Below are 18,709 nucleotides of genomic sequence, written 5' to 3'. Positions count from 1 at the left end.
GAAAGGCAGGGCAATTTGTTTTGTTTGTCAGATGAAAGTTGTTCTGATTTCAGGTTGCTTGTCATTCCTAGTAGGAAGGTGTGGTGCTGTTGGATAGTGCAGCTTCTGCTCAGATTTTGGCCAGAAGCTGATACAGAGCAGGCAATTGCCCAAAGTATGCCCAAGGACCAGCTTCAAATAGTAAGAGAAACCAATTGCATCTGGAGCTTTAAAAAAAAGAGACAAAAGCCTTTAGAAGTATAGTCTAGCTCCCATCCTAGTGCTGAGACCCAGAGAAATAAACAAGAAGCAGGACCTGTTTGTGTTAGCTTCTCTCTCTTCCTCCTCTTTCCACGGTGGCTGCATGCTCTGGAGATATGTTTGTGCAAGGAGGTGGGAAGGAGGTGAACTATCCCAGTCCATTTGGTGGCTCAATCTAACAGTTAAAAAAAAGCTTGTTTTACGTTAAGATTTAGTTAATTTTCTACGTTATGTGAATCTAGCATAACTTCTAAATCTAATCTGTGTCTTAATTCAGTATGTAATTCAGTCAGTAAATATGCATGTTGTGCTAATCACTTTAAAATCAGTTCTGGCAGTCAGTCTACCATGTGCTCTCTAGGGTTGAGTACGTTGCCTGTTTGCCCACCACGTAGCCTTGATTTCTGCTATTTCCCAACTGGAAAAGTACACAACATTCAACTGGGGTAGTGCTCAGAGCCCTGGTTACAGATTATTATGCCACAGAAAATGTAAACAAAATTCTTATCCCTAAGAGCTTGGAATTTGAAGTGTAAGACAAGCAAATAAAACGAAAACAGACAGATGAGGGAATTCAAAGAAATGAGATTATATTCATTAAATTGCTGCCAGCCTAATTGTAGTCATCTTGTGAAAAAGCGATAATACAATCTAAGGGACAGATTAACAAATTAATCTCTGCAGAAGCTTTCTGAGCATGCAGTCTTCTGTGTGTGACAGTCACAGTAAGTGCCTAAAAGCTGGATGAGTGCTTTTGCTGGATTTCTGTATCTCAGCCATGTATGTATTTTGCCGAGATCTAAGTGAACCCTCTTCGGTATGTCATTCTCATAGCAACTCCAAGGCAAAGACGATGCCCACTTTGAGTTTCAACGGTGGGAAAGTGAAAGAATTGAAAATAACAAATAGTTTACCTCATTTTCAACACAAAACTGGCAGTTATTTGTATTTGCAGGGGAAATTATCCTTAAATAACAGGTAGGGTGGGAAGGCAGAGACCAAAGAGTGTTTAGTGGAATTCTCACAAAGTGCTTAAGGGCAAAAAATGCAGCAGGGGTGATTAGTTGAAGTGTTTTTAACCTTGAGTGAAGTAAAAAAAAATCAGAAGGTACTAGTTCTTAGTATTTTATATAGTACGAAGGAAATTCATATTCTAAGACTGATAATTTATTTAGAGAGTTTATTAGAACGCTGGGTTTGGCTGGCTGCTGGACGTGGGCTTTGAATTTCTGAATTACAAATTTTATGTCACAATAGAATTAGCAACTCTCCTTTTGTGAAGCATCTTATGAGCTCATCAGCCCTTCTCAGCACCATCAGTAATTGGTTTTACATCTATAAGGTAAAATTTGTTGCAGTTTGAAAGGGATTTTAGAATAAACTAGCACAGAAATCACTCCTGGACAACTCTGCAGCATTCATTAATCTCTGAGGAAAAAGTGTCTGAGTAACCTTCCCTCCTTGCATTCAGTCATGTTTTCCCACATCTTTGAGAATGCTTAATTGCACTGTTTTTCTTATCAGAAAAAGGTGGCTTAGGTTTGCTTCTGCAGTGGTACAGAAAGATGTTTTGAATGAAACTTCCTCATACGCATAAAAACAAACGACAGCCAACAAGGCTTGTAATGAAGTTTATCTTCAAGAGTACGCCTCCTCTTTCAGATTTTCGTTCTCCTTTGTCTTTGGAAGTTACGTACTTGCAGCCATTTACTATTATTTACTTTAGCATACTGAGTATTTCCAGTAAGTCATGTAGGTTTATGAATTATAAAGTTTTCTTCCTTAAGTGTTGTCAGCACACAGTCTTACTTTGTTGTGTGTTTCATTTGATTGGTTTGAGTCTTGTTTTTGTTTTCCTATCCAATATCGTTTGCTCAATAAAATTATCTAGATTTATTCAGAATTTGTCATGGAGTACTGTATGTTGGGGTCACAAGAAACAGGCTGAGATACACTGTGTATAGTTGTCCTAAAAGCCAATTTACTTTCTCTTGTGATCTTGCTTTGTTGGTGTGTTTGTAGATTTGTTCTCCCAGAAAGAAGGCTAGCTTTTTTATTTTTTTTTTGGTGATTGTAAGAAAATCTACGTAACTGGAAACCAATTTTCCTGTAAATATTACCATTTTTTTCTCCTCTTAGTCTTTCTGACCTAAAACTAAAAGGGAAAACGTTGGTTATATTTGTTCTCTTTCAAAACCTTCAGTTTAACAATGTTGCAAATGTAGCTGGGCTTTCAACCCAAGAATTTCAAGATTTCTAATGCATCTTCTGTCACCAGGACATTGGGAGAGAGTGTGATTTTAAAAATAATACTTCAAAATTTCTAATGCTTGTATCCATGGAAACTGGATAATGGGTAATGCCAGACAGCTGCAGTTGCTCAGATTTTTCTCTTCTAAAATTTTATCTAGGTCTGTCAGTACAAAACTTCACAGGCCATTTCCCAGACTGCAGCATTGCAGATTGGATCAAACTGCATTTGAGTTTTTCCATAAAAGACACACTAAGTCTCCTAATGTAATTTTGTCACTTTAAATCCTTGTAGTTTGTTAAATAACACTCTACACATTTGAGCCAACAGCCCTAGATAGTTGTATGAGCATTTTAACAGCTGGACAGTGCAAGGTTGAGACTTGCACAGGGTCACAGAAGTCAGTTGCAAGCCCAAGAAAAGAAAATGAGTACCACACCTAGGGAATTGTTCCCCTTATTCACACAGAAGCCGATGGAAACTTGACCATTGGTAGTACGGACAGCAGCATCAAGAATTCAACTGAATGCATCTCAAAATCTTTTACAAGTTATTCTTGCTGGCTGGCAGCGGGCATTTTAAATTAGCTTAGTAATGCAGTAATGCTGGCATCTTGATTGTAACTTCATGTCAGGTTTTTAAATGAAAATCTCTAAAATATTTCAAAATATTATCATCTCATATTAGACTTCTACATTAAAAGGCAGTTATTCTACATAAACTTTTAGGTAAGCCTTAATCCCACTAATAGTTTAATACTGACAAATTTTTATTCAAAAGCTGTCTTAATTAAATCTGCATTACTAATCTTACATTCATTATGTGTGTTAAGGACTCTGTGTAAAAACAGAATCTGAAATCAAGGTCTGCTGTGCAAACCACACCATGGACTGTCCTTGAGCTATGTAGGCTCCAAAGACCAAGCTTTGTAAGATCTGTAGCATTTATTTATTCGACTCTGAAAGTTTCAGTGAAAGTTTGGAATATATGTTTGCTACATCTTGAAATGTTGCCATTGTCAGTGAGGCAGTATGACGTGGTTTCTTTATCTACAAGGCTGTTTTTTGGAAGTCTAAAATTGATTTTAAATCTTCTTGTAAGAAGCTCTGAATAAAACAGATGTAGTGTCTTAACAGATCCCTGACTGAGATGCAAATGAAACGTACTGCATCTTGCCAATGAAATGAATGCAGGAATTATCTTTCTAAAATTGTACTGGAATTCAAAGCACTGATTCTAGAATCATACAGGACTTATATACATAGAATAAAAATAATTTCCTATACAGTAAATATAGTAATTAAGAAGACTTTATGAATATATATTATATGTGGACTGCATGAGTACTTTGGAGACTTCTTCCATAGAGAATCTATTAATGTTAAATTATTTTACAAAATAACAGAAGTTTTTGCAAGATAGAGGCTTGAGTTAACCCAGACTGGAAGTTAATGCCAGAAAGAGCTAGCCATGGTTATCTTTTGCCAGATTAAGACTCTATTTACATACAGAACATGAGATCAACATGGGATCCCTAGCCATGTTCTGAGGATGATATAGTGTTCAGGCTAGCTATGTCTGGCATCCTTTATCCTACCCTGAGATACTGTACTGCAGTGCAAAGGCATAAGATGAAGGGGCAGCAGCCAGTTAAGTGTAAAAATGGGATCTTTGAGGAAGATAAACACTGATTGCATGGGATTTTCTATGTCTGTGATGTCATGTTGTGAAGATTTAGTGGAAAAAAATTGCAGTTTAATATAGACACAGTTCTTAGGATGGACTAGGTGAATGCTTTTGCCAGCCCAAGTGAGTAGTGCTTGGGTCATTTAATGGTTGCCACTATTCTGAGACTTGAGCATTTATACTTTGTTCCTGTCCCTATTCTTTCTGAACCAAGCGCTTGGATATCTGTCTTAAGTATCTGCTTGGAAATATTGATCTGAAAGAAATTTGAAAGCTTAAAAACTCATGTATGTTTGGAAAAAAAACAAAGGTTTAAGAAGATGTAGGAATGCAGATAAGGTGGGTTGGGTTCTTGTTTTTTTATCCATTTCTGAGCAAATTCCTTGTAAATTTGAGGCTTCCTTTCAGTCTCTCAAACTGCTCTCAAACACTTAGTGATTGTGCCATTGTCAGTTTAGGTGTAGCTGATTCAATTTCTAAGCAATGAGAACAATAAAAAACCTAAGATGATTAGAAAGCAAGAACTACCACTGCCCATACGACTGTGAAGGTAGGTAACATTATGATTACTTGTCCTCCATCTCATTTCATAAGTGAAATACTAACATGTAGAATTCTTGCACAAATGGAGCTGCAAAATTTCTGTTACTGAAACTGGATACAGAAGAGGATTCCAGTATAGTAGGTATTTTAGATGCAAACTAAATAATAATGTACAATCACAGACTAAATGAGATATCTGGCATGTCAGCTATAAATATTTACCTATGCTTTCCCCATTTTTAGGTAGGTTACATTAATTTTAATAAACTGCTGCTATCTTCTAAGGCTTATCTGTTTCTAAATGTAAATTGCACTGTAGCTAGAATAGTGATGGTGCACTGTGTATGTGAGGGGATGTGTCAGTTTGCCAGTAGCACTTACTTTCTAGATGGCTCTTAACCTCTATTATTTATATTCACTGATATCCAAGGTATTTTTTCATGAGTTCTGAAATAAAAGTGTTTAAAGCAAATTAGAAGGTCAATTCCAGTAGAAGAAATCGAAATCAAGTAATTCCTAGCCTGCCACAGGATGTGAAACCTAAAGGCTTCAAGATACAAATTAGTTCTTACAAGTACACTATTAATCTCATCTCCATGGAAAGAAATAATCCAGTACTGGGGGCCAGATAATGATAAGAAAAAAAAAGTATTCATAAAAAGTAAATTAATTTTGTCACCTGAGGCTTGACCCAAAGCTCACATGAAGTCATGGAATTGATATGGAAGCTGGTAGACTGGATCTGAAAACCTGCATTGTAAAGAAAGCTGAATTTTACAGGAGTTAGCAAGCTTTCTCCTTTGGTCTTGACTAATGCCATAAAAGTCAAAATGGCTAAGTTTGAATAAGAAGAAACTTTCAGAAACCAATTTCAAACACAAATACTGTGACATGTTTTCACATTCTGATACCTCTTGCTATCAATTTTTTGTAAGTACAGTTTTCTGAGAAAAATAACTTCTGAGGATTAAGATGTATTTGGACATTCAAAAGAAAATTCTTAAATTTTGTCATTCTCTGCTATATAAGATATAGTTCTAATACTTGTTGAAACTTGCCATGGAAAAATTAAGTACCTTTTTTGCCTAAGCTCTGCAGCTATCAGCTGAGTCTTGTCCGTGCTCTGCTTATAAAACCTGGCATAGCATGGCATATTATCTTCTGAACTGAGCTGAGCAATGGATAATTTCTGAAGAAGCTGTGCCATAGCTTGACACTGGAATGGAAAGTATACTTGGTCAGCTCCAAATACCACTTTTGTGCTGTTTTGTTCCTCCGGCTTTAAGGCATGCTGGAACAGAATTCATCCTGAAAATAACACCAAAAGTATAATAGTGTTACACTCATTAGAAGAGCTGTAATAGAGTGTTTCAACTCTGTAAATGTAAAGATTATGTGCAGTGGGGACAGAAGGCTTACGTCACAGTGAGTAAAATCACATAAAAGACACTATTCCTGTTTCTGCATTTGGTAACTGTTTGGTAAACGTTTGCAGTAGTGTCTGGAGGCCAAAAAGTCTATCATAAATAGCATAAAAAAATGCTTATAAGAAAATATGTGGGAAATTGTCCACGTAGTCTCGTGACCTCTCAAAAGAATGTCAGAAATCAGGGATTCATGTTTTATTTTTAATATTCCAGGAAGATGCATGCTTACTTCCTGATTATTCCTTGATACTTCCTATCTAATCCCTGATCCATGGCCAGCTGTAGCCTTACAAGTAATAGAAATCACAAAAAAACAAGCTCAGCAGGTGGAAGTTGTTATACCCAATTAAATCCTAAAACAGTACTGATCTGAAAATAAATTAATTAGTTAAAATTTGAGGATATGTTAATTGCTGTTCAAACCCCTTACACAATATTAAATGTATTAATGCACAGCACTCTATATCAAGCACTCCCTAACATGTGTTTCTGCTGCCTCTTCCTTCCCCAACCACTGACTGATAAATGTATTCCAGTAGCACAGATGTTTGCTACTAAAGTCAATGGGAGTCTTTGTGTAACTCTGAAGAATTTTTATTTATTTTTTTTTTTTACAAGCATTTGATATTTTTAACTTTTATCAAAATAAAGCATTTAGCATACAGTATTTTCACACATTTTGGAGAAAGATCGGTTCGTTTTGAAGTCTTTCATGCATTGACAGCTCATTTAATTCAGACCTTCTTTTGTCACTGACATTCATTTTTAATACAGTTTTCTTGCTTGCTTTCTTAAAAAAAGTTTAAAACACCAAACATTTTTTATCTTATGTGTTTCCCTTTATACAGATGTTTAAAGAATTGGGAAAAGTAGTCATGTCTATTGCTAGAGATTAAAAAAAGTCATTCTGTTTCAGTGAACCTGGATCAAATTATCAAGTTGGAAATTAAAATCCAAACAACGAAATGCATGCTGTGAATTGAAGAGATGAAGTGTTTTTTTTAATAATATCAATATTTGTAATTATTTCATTCACCTCCATTTTGTGTGCAGAATCAGGAAAAAAAACAGTAAATCCTCGTTTCGTACTGTTGCAGATTGGTAAGCAATAGCTGATTACAGTATTTTCTGACTTTCATTTACAGTGTACTGCTTCATAATTATAAATAAATAGAGGTATAAAAGCAGAGTGTTACATTACATTTCTCTAAGATACCAGCTACAGCAAATGCAGAATTTAAGATCGCAGGAACAATCCCTTTCAACTCAGTCAGATATCATGTGCTTTCAGTATCATGCTGCATAGTCAAGAAATGAAAAATAAGGTGCACTTTGTGTCTCTAATGGCACTTCTTTCAGCAAAGGACAGGATGTATTGGTTTTACTAACCAGGGTTACTTTTCAAAACAGTATTTTAATGCATGCCTGAAAATAAATTGAACACTGAATCAAGCAACAATTTACTACACAGGGCTTGAAGCTTTAGCTAATAGTACAAGGATCATCATTGCTTGCTTTCACATCTCCTTCTAGCAATAAACTGATCACAGCCTTACTCAAGTAGCTGCATGTTCCCTTTTTTCCAACTGGATGAGTGTTGTAGAATGCAGTCATGTCATCCTGCAGGACAGGGAAAAGGTATTTCTGTGAAATGCTGATTATGAAAAGCAGACAAACACAGGTGAACAGGTGGAATATGGACACACTAGAAAAGCAAATGAGTTACTAACTCTAGAGCTATAGAATACACTTCTAATCACTTTTCAGAAAACAATTTTCACATGAACTTAACCTGAAAATGTGGAAAAGAGATTTATAAAACAGATTGCATATATTTCTGTACTGATCTTTCCAGCACTGTACAGATAGTGCCTTTTTGTTATTTTTAAAATGTAATGGATGACAGAACAACTGCTCTCTTAAAACTCGCAGACCGATGACTGACTGCATGGTGACACTGTGCTACCACAATTCCATTATGATCTGGGTCCTCTGGAGCACACAGAGGCAATGACTAAAGGCTTATTTAAAAATAAATAAAATCTAAGAAGCAAATCAGAGCTAGCACATGAACTCAATCAGATAAGATCAGCAAATAAGTCTGTTTCAATGAACACCTGTTTTAACATCACTGAGCCAAACAGCTGCTCATTCTCAAATTACGTATTGGCTGTCTTAATAAAGGTTCATTTCTAATTCAGGAAATGAGTTACTTTCCAATTACTTTATTAAATAAATAGCCGAGATTGTGTGGTGAAAATATTAGACCTTCCATAGTTCTGGGGTATGTTTGAAATTACTGGAGTAAGCACCCGTGACATTTACATGTTAAAACAAAGAAATGTTCAAAATGTTTGCAAATCAGTTGAATAAAAGAATGCCATTTGGACAAAATCAGTCCTAAAATTTTAGAAGAAGGATATGGTCCGCAAGTATCTTTTCATCTCTAAAGCGGTTATCTCAGCAACAGGAAATGCTTTTGCATATCGATGTTGTAAATCAATAGAATTTTCAGGGTAATCACAGATATCTTTGGATACATTGTGCATAACACAGTGGCAGAGTGAGCAAGTACAGCCATCCATGGTAGCAGGGGCACTTGTCCCACTACTTTTATTCATTTCATTCTTTAAACAAAGCCAAATCAACCTTGATTATAGAACTTCAGACCTTTAAGACACCAAAACTTATAGGGAGAATATTTAGAGGTCTTTAAAGCATAAAACCTTTTAAGGTTCTTCCATTAATACTGGAAGTGATTTCTTTGGTCACTATATCTTTCTTCATAGCTGTGCCCATAAGATTCTAGGTTCTAGGTTTTTATTTCTTACAAGTTTCTCTTAGTATCAACTTGTTCTGTCTTGCAGTTAACTCCTTGCTCTTGTAATGAATATTCCATTTCAGCTGTACCGAGCTAGCTAACACTATGTGATCCCCTTACCACATAGATTTGAATTCACAACTCAACAAAGTGCACGTTTTACCTCTGCTTCTGGCAGAGTTATGCAGCGTTAACACATACATAGAATTAACAATTACAGCTAAGTTCAAGAAGAATAGTAAATTCTGTATTTTACTCACCTGGTGTTCAGTGCCCTTTGACCTGTTGTGATCGTTCTGAAAGTCATGAAATGCTTCTTGCACCACTTTGTCCAAGTCCACTTTGTCCTGGAACTCTAGCTCTGGATTTCTCTCCAAAATAACAGATATAACCATCAGCAACTATAAAGCAGAAAAAGTAACTTGTTAAAGTTCAAGTTCTATAAAAAGCACTGTAAATCACTGCATTGATTCAAGATGGAAGCAACTTAATAGTAGCACAGGTAGTAGTCCACAAATAAGAATTAATGACTTTGGATGAAAATTGCTGAAAAAGCAGGCTTCCATAAAAGGGTACGATTTCAGGTGGCCATCTAGTTACGACAGAACATGACTGATTAACTTCAACATCTAACTTTGGGTGTCAGGGAAGTTATTTTCCAGATTATTCATTCCAGTGAGTGACAACTCAATGTAGTGCTCAGGCAGCAGAAACAGTGAAAAGCAGTACATACTGAACCTTAGCCTTTGATGTTTTGATGTATAACCACATATGGTATAATTGCACTACAGACAAGTTCATAAAAAGTAAAGCCAACAGATGTAAAAAGAATTAGTTAGAATTTACATTCCTCATATCTGAAAGGTTTCAACAGGAAGATGAACATAAGTGACTTGTAGAAGTGAGCAACAGAATCTATGCTGACCATTTTTTGACAACTGTGCTTTCTTTTAGCAAAAACTGGACGTGTTCCAGCAAGCAGCATGACCAGTGGTTGCTAGCCAGAACTGAGATGGATTTAAATTATCTTACTGTGCAAAAAAATTCACAGGCACCAGAGACATAGGCTTGGGAACTGACAATGAACACAGCTGACAGCACAGATGTCAGCTTCCAAAGGTACATATGCTCTTGATAGTATCCATTATTAGCTGCACTGGTAAGGAAAGGAGTTTAAAGAAGCCTTTTGCTTCATGTAGGAGATTTTTGCTGGAATACAGGGAGACTGAAAGTTAGCTGAGTCAGTAACATAAGGCAACTTATTAGACATCCTCAGCAGTATGGGAAGAAAAATCTATCACAGGCAAAACTGATGTTTTAGAGCAAGATTTTCTGAAAACTTGTTGGGAAAAGGCACAAGCTAAGGACTTAATGGAATTAGCCATCTTAATAGCTTTTGCCTCCTTTGATCAAAGTGTATTGGCATTGTCATTAATATTTATCTATCTAATTGCTAAGAAAGGAAAACATCACAGACTCAGTGTATTCTGAGCATGCTGACAGCAGCCTGTTAAATCACAAAAAAATCCATGGAGGAAGTACTGAAATATAAAAATTGGTGTTTGTATTTAAAATGCTATTTCTATAAATATTTGAGGATATACTTTTTTTTAAGTATTATTTCTCTGTTTGGTGGTTTTTTGTTTGTTTGTCTGTTTTTTTAAGTTATAACAAACTCATGCACATCACAAAACTTCATTACAGGCCACAGACCTCTACAATAATTTGCCTGTATTCTGGCTGATCAATATTTTGGAGCATATCTTCAACTAGGAGGGAAAAATTCATTTCGTACATCGTCATATCCGATAAGGTCGGTTGCTGAAAAATAAGAAATACTTGTATTGAGTAAAGAGCATCTGCACTAAATCACTCCTCCACATCCCCAGTACAGACTATTGGCTTGCAGAATAAATAATTCACAGCCATCAAAAAGGAAGCATATTTCAGAGTCCATGACAATACCGCTCTGGAAAGGACGTTTTAGCTTTATGGTCCTATCAGTGTGTTTCAACTGACTTCCATTCTATTCTACTTGTATTTTACCCAGTAACACGTACTCTGTATGGCAACATAAAATTAAATATTAACAATAAAATCGTCCACCGTTAATAGTAAGGTAAAGCAGAAATAATTGAACACCTCTGCATGTTTTACCTGTGGTAAAAATCTCCCTGCTACTATTAAACCATTTGGAGTTCTCTCCAAGATTTGCCACACCCTGTCATAGAATCCAGCAGGAGTTCGATTGAGAGAACCATCTATTTGTCGTCGGTTCAGCCAGCCTCTGTGGACAAAGGAAATTATAACAGCAGAAAAAAAGAAAGGTTCAGATTCAGAACAAGGACATGTTCTGTGGTGTAAGCCATAAGGGAAGCAGTGCCTACTAATGAAGCATATGCAGCACACGTTGTGCTTCTTGGGAAGTCAGGCTGTGAAGAAGGAATAAAATCCACTCAGCAAAGAACAAGGAAGTTTAACTGCAGTATTATGTGCCAAAGTTAACTAGAAATAAAAATCTATGGGAGGACTTCTGACTTTAGCTAAGTGGAAGTATTGTAACTGCAGCTTGTTTTCCTGCACACCAATGCACTTTTTGGCAACTAGTTACATCTTGGAGGAAAGATCACAAGTTTCAGGCAGAAGAGCCTCTCAAGTATTGTAGAAAAAAACTCTAATTCATACAATAAACTAGAAAAAAAGGGCACTGAACGGCATACACACCGTTCTTACAGGATACTTAAGTAGGTGGCATTGAGTAATTCTGCCTCCAGTTCATTGATGTGTGCATCGAGGAATATATAATACATCCCAGTGTTGCCAAAGTATATAGATAATTACTATGAGGTAAGGCTTCCCAAAGAACAGAGGTGAAACAGGAAGATGCAATGCGAAAGGAACAATTGTAGAACATGGATACAGCTGAGAAAAATGAAAAAGAGCATCTTTGCTACCTCTCTTCTAAATAAATCCAGTACTGATTGCACGTATTTTAGTATACCTCATCCACAGGCAGGTATTTCAAACACACAAATTACTAGGAGCAGTCTATTATGAATGAGAACAGGTGCCACAAACCCACACATCTCATTACCTCCCCTGCTGCTGTGGCTGAAGAATATCCAACAAAAGCTGCTTCACTTCACTAGGGGACATCTGGTACAAGTCCTTGGCTGGCATATCCCCAGCACGGAATTTCAGTTCATACTTCATGGCATGGATAATCCACCTGAAGTGAAGGGAGGAAAGCATTCGTTAATTAAATGTGAAGTTTCCAAAGAAGATACAGCCTAATAGAATACCTCAAGAAAATCCCATGTGATCCTGCTAGTAGCATTTCACTGTCAACACATTAATACAGCATCAAACACACTGCTGTTTGTACTGCTTTGTGGAATTTTTCACTTGTTTGCAATATGATAAAAACTGAAAGCAATAATGAGTAGGTTTTTAGAAACGGGTTGTGAAGCATACTTCTCACACAGTTTCACCACGTACTTGCCTATGTCCCACACGCATGAAGACATACTTGACTTCTGATGTTGAAATTCCTACTCAAAATTATGCTTCTGACAGTACATGTGTTTTGCTGGTGTTTTTAAGAAAAACACAACTCAATTATACATTTAAAAAGATTTCAGTGGTTCTTAAGAGCCATAGCCTTTAAAATTCCTCTTTGCTGTCCATCACACTTCTCTCTTTTGCTGTCCCTTTTCAAAAATTTGATTAGATAAAAATGTGGAAACAGTGAAGACTTTCCAGCCCTAGGGATGAGAGAGGCAGGGCTTAGCAAGTTATTAAAGAGAAAATGATGATTTTAATTCTGCCAATACAAATAATGCTGAAGCTTCTAATATAATATCAAAGATGAAGTAATACATATGAAGCAGGATAACTGAACATGGACCTCATTCAATACCATCCACATTGTCAAGTAGCTATTACAATCATAAGAGAAAAGAAATGTAACTAGTTTTTCTTCAAGTAGTCCTTCCAACACCTCATCAAGTCTAGGATATGCCAGAGAGCAGTTTACTCTTTATCAGAGAAAACTTGAAGTCTTCCTAAAAGGTTTACCTTGTCACCAATATAGCCACATTCTGCAGGGATTTTATTACTTTACCTAGAAAGGAGAGAATTGATTCTCTAAGTCAGGTTCATGGGTCTTTTGGACTGAAGGATTATTATTAGCTTCAGAGGCTTCCGAGATGGCAGGCCAACTAACTCCATGTTGCTTAACATTTGTAGTTTCTAGGATTATTCATTCAGATACTACACTATCTTGTATTAGGCTACATGGGCACACTACATTATCCGGAACATACACAATATTGGTGAATAGCATCTTCCTCTTGTTACTGAGATTAACAAGCAAAACTGGCTTAAATTGATTCATTTTTTCTGGCAGTTCAACTTTATCTTTGTCCAAGTTGTTCACTGGTCTTTTCTGTTTGCAGTGGCCTATGTGACACAGCAATGTGAAGAGTGGGCCTCTCAGTGAACTCTTCACAAATAAGGGTGGGCAGAAGTCAGTTGATTGGAAGATTTTACAGTAATAGGACTGTCAGGAACTTGAAATATTTCAGCATGAAACACTGAAAACAAATCAATAACAAGACACTAAATCAAATCATTATCAAACTGGAATGCTCCTTCTGTGAGAAGGTTAATTTTGCTCACTGAAGTGGGTGATAACACTGGAATAAAGGAAATTGAATCTCCAGAATTAACCTTGGAAGAAAAAAAAAAACAAAAACCTCCAAAAAGGATAAGCTGCAGCTGATGAGAAAAGGGAATAAGATTAACATGGATCTGTAAAGGCTACAGAAAAGTATTTAAGTGTGAAAGAACAGATATACATCCAGTTAAACGTCAAATGAGTGATGAAGTTTTTGGTTTTATAATGACCCAAAAGCAATACTTAATCGGAATCGGGAATCTTATACACTAGCAAATAAGACTGCTAAAATACAACTTCAGTGCTGAAATGTCATGTTTTTCCTATCAAAACATATGGAATAGGTAAATCTTAATAGGTAATCCTAAAGCATTTTCAGTAATTCTGTAACTCTCAGTCAGTAGGATGTGCTGTCTTCAAAGAAATGCTTATTTAAATACATCTGTCTGTTCCTAACTAAAAAAATAGTTACTGTAGATAGCAGCGTAAATGCAGGTGCCACAGAATATAATAATACTCAACCACAAACTATTTGTAGGTCACATTATCAAAGAATTAAATAGAACGATCCAGGTGTTTCAGATGTTTCAGATTTGAATCAGGTTTGTTGTTCCCAGGTTCTGTATAGCTTAACCTTGATAGGCAAAATACTTACTTGACTGCTTATCTGTAGTAAGGATAACATCACCTAATAGGCTCAATCATTGCAGAATAAGTATTTATGAATAGAGGAGTGCTCTTGAACAATGTCTTCTTTCTGCCAGATATCAGATACACTACCCAAGTGTCTCAGAATATTTGAGGAAATTCTTTAATGGTAAGTGCATTTCAACAACAGAAAGCTTTTGTTACCTGAAGTTTCCATTACAGTCAACATTAGAGAAGAACAAGCTATCTCTTTATGTAGACTACAGTGCTGCAACTCTGAAAACAAATATTTTACATACCTTGAAACACTGTTTCCAAGAAATCTGTTTCTTGTAGCTACTGGACTCATAAGATTGATTTAGACAAAACTGTATTACAAGCTCACTACATGAAAAGATCAGCACTTATTGGAAACATACGTAGGTACCTGCCCGAGTGAGCTAGAAGCTGTGAAAGAAAGGCTTCACTGCCTCCATGGCTGTTCGGTGAGACAGGAAGAATGTTCTGGCTGTTGGATGCTGGCAGGACTTGGTGACCCAGAGGTAACACACACTTCCTAGAGCCCCTTTGCCAAACGAAAACCCCACTACAGCATTTTAGGTTTTGAAGCCTTAACCTGACCAGTATGGAGCATTTAAAAATCCCACAGTTTTATGCATTCACTATAGGAAAGCTTCAAATGAGGCACTGCAAAGACTGCCCCTCCTGCACTTTACAGTGTTGACTGGCAAGTGTGAGAGCAGCATTTTGGGAACCCAGTTCTGGCACACTAATTCAAAGCAGGCTTTACAGAAACATAAAGCTGAAACATACACATTTTGCTCATCATCTCATATAAATCCTTTGTGCCGTGTAGCAACAATCTCTGCTGAAGCACATATATTCATGTGCCATGTTGAGCAGTAAGTGCAATACTTTACTGACCCAATCCGTATCTTCAGCATGCCACTGAAAAGCTCTGGTGAATTCGAGATGATCCAGCCGATATGTATGACAAGTTCCTGCTGAACCACAGCTTCCCTTTCATCCTGTAACTGACATTTTTCATAGATGATGTTCTTAATGACTGCTGGGGATAAGGGGTTAGAAATAACTTCTTCCTCTTGGCCAAAAGCTCCAAGTGTCACCTACGGTATATGGAAAAAAATTCAGAAGAATTGGAAAGGAATAAAAGCACCATAGAAGCAATTCAGAAACTAAATTTCATGAATTCTGCTTTTTACAGTACAAAAATAATTTGATGTCAAAGCTTGGTGACTGTTAATAGTGTTAGTTGGATGATATTAAATAACAAAATCCACTCAAGACCAAAGGAAATAGGGAGAATGTTTTTCAAAATTAAAACTAAAGTGCAAGACTGCAGCTATGGCTTCAGAATGAGGCAAATAATGGAGACAGTACAGCAGCTTTAGATATCCTTTCATGTCTGACACACAACTGCAGAGGTTAGTTAAAGATAAGAAGACAGAATTCAAAATTAAGTTCCTATTTCTTTGAGCATCCTAGAAGCTACAGCCTTCATGTTAAGAAACTCCAGTTGCTGTACTGGATTGTTGAACTACACATACCCTTCACAACATCTTAATTTATTGTCAGTGAAACAGTGTCACTAATCTTTCTCGGACAACAATGATTGTTATTAAAAAGGCCTCGATGAAGACAAGTTTGGTTAAAAACTTGAAAATAAACTGCTGTAGATCATGATCCATGCAGATACAACTTCCTCTACAGCTACAGAGCACTACAAGCACACACCTGGCCATCAATATGGAATAAAATAAGGACAAATCTGTTATCATAGCATTCCATTTAGGCAAACATATGCATATTTGATTATAGAAATAAGTAATAGTCAACTACTATTACTTGGAGATAGCTCTTCATAAACTTAATTAAAATTCTTGTACCAACAGATTAAAAATCCTCCTCAAGAAGGGAAGAAACACTGATGATTAAAATCTATTTGGAGCAGAAACCTGAAATCCTGAAACACTCTTTCTCAGCTGTCACTCCTCGTGAAAAATTAATTGACTTAAGCTCAATTACAAAGAGAGTGATTCATTATGCCACAGTTTTATTAACTTTTTTTTAATAAGTTTTAGTGCTTGATTCCATCTCCTTTTGTGAAATAGAAGAGCATATGTAAGAAAACAAAGGAGTTACACAAATAATGCCTTTCCCTTTCTTAACCAGACACTGAAATGCTTTTCAAGATCATTCTGTCATTACATGAAAATAAACGTATTAGTCCATAGTAAAAGCAAATATTAAATATATTTTCACTGAGTTTTTCTTCTACAGATAGGGTACTTTAAAACTACTGGGTGCTTTTAAAAGAAGCATTAGCAAACATCAAAATGAAAACAGCCATTTCTCTATTTTCTGTTATCACTCCTTAATACATTTCTGAAAAGTAAGGACTTACCTGTTTACCCTGAACTAAAACATTAGTAATAGACGGTGCAAGGCTGTCCACTAGTTTACCTAAAAGACTTGCTGCGAAGCGCACAGCAGACCTGAGGGCAGAAAACAGAGCAATCCCACTACATATCAAAAGCTAGTTTAATGAATTCATATATAGTTCTGAAGTCTGGCACGGCATTCGGAGATCTCAAAATCAACCGAATACGTAATTTACAATGTGGAATTCAGATCAGATTTTTATATCAAGATCTCTGGATTTTCATTTTTAGTCAAGATGTAGATTAATGGATCAAAAATATATTAGTTAGAACTCATTAAACTACCTACAAATGCCACAGAAAGCTTGTTCTTCAAAACAGACAACAGATGCCTACTTCTCATTTGTGACATTTCATTCATTTTTCAGGATAACCCCAGTAACTTTTAAGGCCACATAATTTTGCAGGAGAAAGAACAACATAACATCAAGGCTTTGGTTTGTTCTCCACAGTGAGGTAATATTCTTATGCAAGAAGACTTGTGTAAACTGCTTGCTTTAAAACTGGCTTGTGTAGAGGCATGTTTTTCATATATCCAGTTGACAGTTAAAATATTTGTATATTTAATAATAATTTCCTGACAAAATACAAATTTAGTAGACACGTATTTGAGGTTTTCTAGCACAGGCTTTGAAGTTGCTAAGACTCATTCACCAACAGAGTTGATGAGTGAGTTGTAACACTCCACAGTGTTAGTACTAAATTCAAACGGTTGATGTTGATTCCTGCGAGAACTGCTATGCACTTATCAAGAGATCACGAGCAAAGCATTTTTGAAATGCAATAGCTGACAATATCAAAACGCACAAAAGCCAAAAAAATCTCATGGAGTTCTGTTTCAGACCTTTGGGCACTTTACCTGTTTCCCATGTACCAGTAAAGTAGTAATATGTGGGGTTATAGAAGAAGAAAATTTCTGTGCAAATGCAGCACTGTAGCGCAACACCAACCTATATGTATGTCAAATGGCAGTCATGGGAGAGAAACGAAAAACAGTTTACATATTTGGTTTCTAAAAATACTTTTGGTTTTTATTCTTTAAAAAAATATATATTTGACCGAGGTACTTTGGTTCTATCTTATTTTTGGCAAAGGCCCATTTAACTGCAGGAACTAACTAAAATGAAAACCAGTCCTTAAATTTAAAGGCTCGTATGTTAGGAGCAGTCACAGGGCGAGGGAACAGAATTCAGGACAGGCTCAACTCACATCTTCGATAACATGAAATGCAATTTCTACTAAACTTCCAGGCGAAGTAATTAATAAACAACACATGAACCACCAGCCTGCGTGCTGAGGCCTTCTGAAGTTATCGTGATAGCCAAGCTCAAAGTAAATCGTTTCAGGGGGAGTATGCAAAGTGCATATGTACAAATATATTTGATCACCAGCCACTGGGACAGAAAGCTGTTGGTATTATTTTGCCATGCTCTGTAAGAAATAAGAATATTAATATTCTTATTTTTTCTCATTATTTAAATTTTACTAGAACTATGTATCTGCATTAGTTCTCAGAAGAAAAACAGCTTACTATTCCCTGCTTTAAATGATAATGGTAAGAAAGTACTTTATTTTTCTAAGCGTTATATCAAGATCTTCAGGCACAGTGAACCAGTACAATTTTGTCAGAAAAGCTGTCCATTTTTTCTCCTCCTCTAAGTGCATAAGGAACCACCTTTATCAATGTAAGCATATTAGGAAAAAAAAAGTGTAAACCAGAAGGAACATGTTATCTCTATACAAACCAGAGCTTCTTGCTGCCAGCTCGTCTATAGATTCTTTCAATATGTTCAGCAACAGTACCTGTTATAAACACATTTATTAAAATAAAACAAAATGACAGCAACAAAAAAACACATTAAAAATGCCTTTTTTCATTGAATATATAAGGTAATATTGAAGAGGTCTGCTAATCCTTTATGAGCTTTAGTAAAGCACTTACCTACTGTGCTC

General features: G+C 36.1%; 1 protein-coding gene across 5 annotated transcripts in view; it reads right to left on the bottom strand.

Annotated features, from left to right (window-relative positions):
• Nucleotides 1-6,443: 6,443 nt before the first annotated feature.
• PHKB (phosphorylase kinase regulatory subunit beta) overlaps nucleotides 6,444-18,709 on the bottom strand; it is a 67,328-nt gene continuing 55,062 nt past the window's right edge. For 4 of the 5 annotated variants that reach the window (XM_065733222.1, XM_065733224.1, XM_065733227.1 and 1 more), the window contains 8 exons: nucleotides 18,502-18,559; nucleotides 16,720-16,810; nucleotides 15,219-15,421; nucleotides 12,063-12,197; nucleotides 11,126-11,255; nucleotides 10,682-10,789; nucleotides 9,229-9,369; nucleotides 6,444-7,767 (listed from right to left, as the gene is read on the bottom strand). In XM_065733222.1, coding sequence (XP_065589294.1) covers nucleotides 7,630-7,767; nucleotides 9,229-9,369; nucleotides 10,682-10,789; nucleotides 11,126-11,255; nucleotides 12,063-12,197; nucleotides 15,219-15,421; nucleotides 16,720-16,810; nucleotides 18,502-18,559 — 1,004 coding nt within the window. In that variant the 3' untranslated portion in view covers nucleotides 6,444-7,629. Of the gene's footprint in view, nucleotides 7,768-9,228; nucleotides 9,370-10,681; nucleotides 10,790-11,125; nucleotides 11,256-12,062; nucleotides 12,198-15,218; nucleotides 15,422-16,719; nucleotides 16,811-17,615; nucleotides 17,707-18,501; nucleotides 18,560-18,709 lie in introns of all 5 variants that reach the window. The other variant, XM_065733223.1, reaches the window with a different exon arrangement.

This window comes from Cyrtonyx montezumae, unplaced genomic scaffold, assembly GCF_038088225.1.
Source record: "Cyrtonyx montezumae isolate F1298 unplaced genomic scaffold, pur_monq_1.0 scaffold_17, whole genome shotgun sequence".
In the NCBI taxonomy this organism is placed as follows: Eukaryota; Metazoa; Chordata; class Aves; order Galliformes; family Odontophoridae; genus Cyrtonyx; species Cyrtonyx montezumae.
The sequence above is the reverse complement of the archived record's forward strand: the minus strand, read 5'-3'. Positions and strand labels throughout refer to the sequence as shown.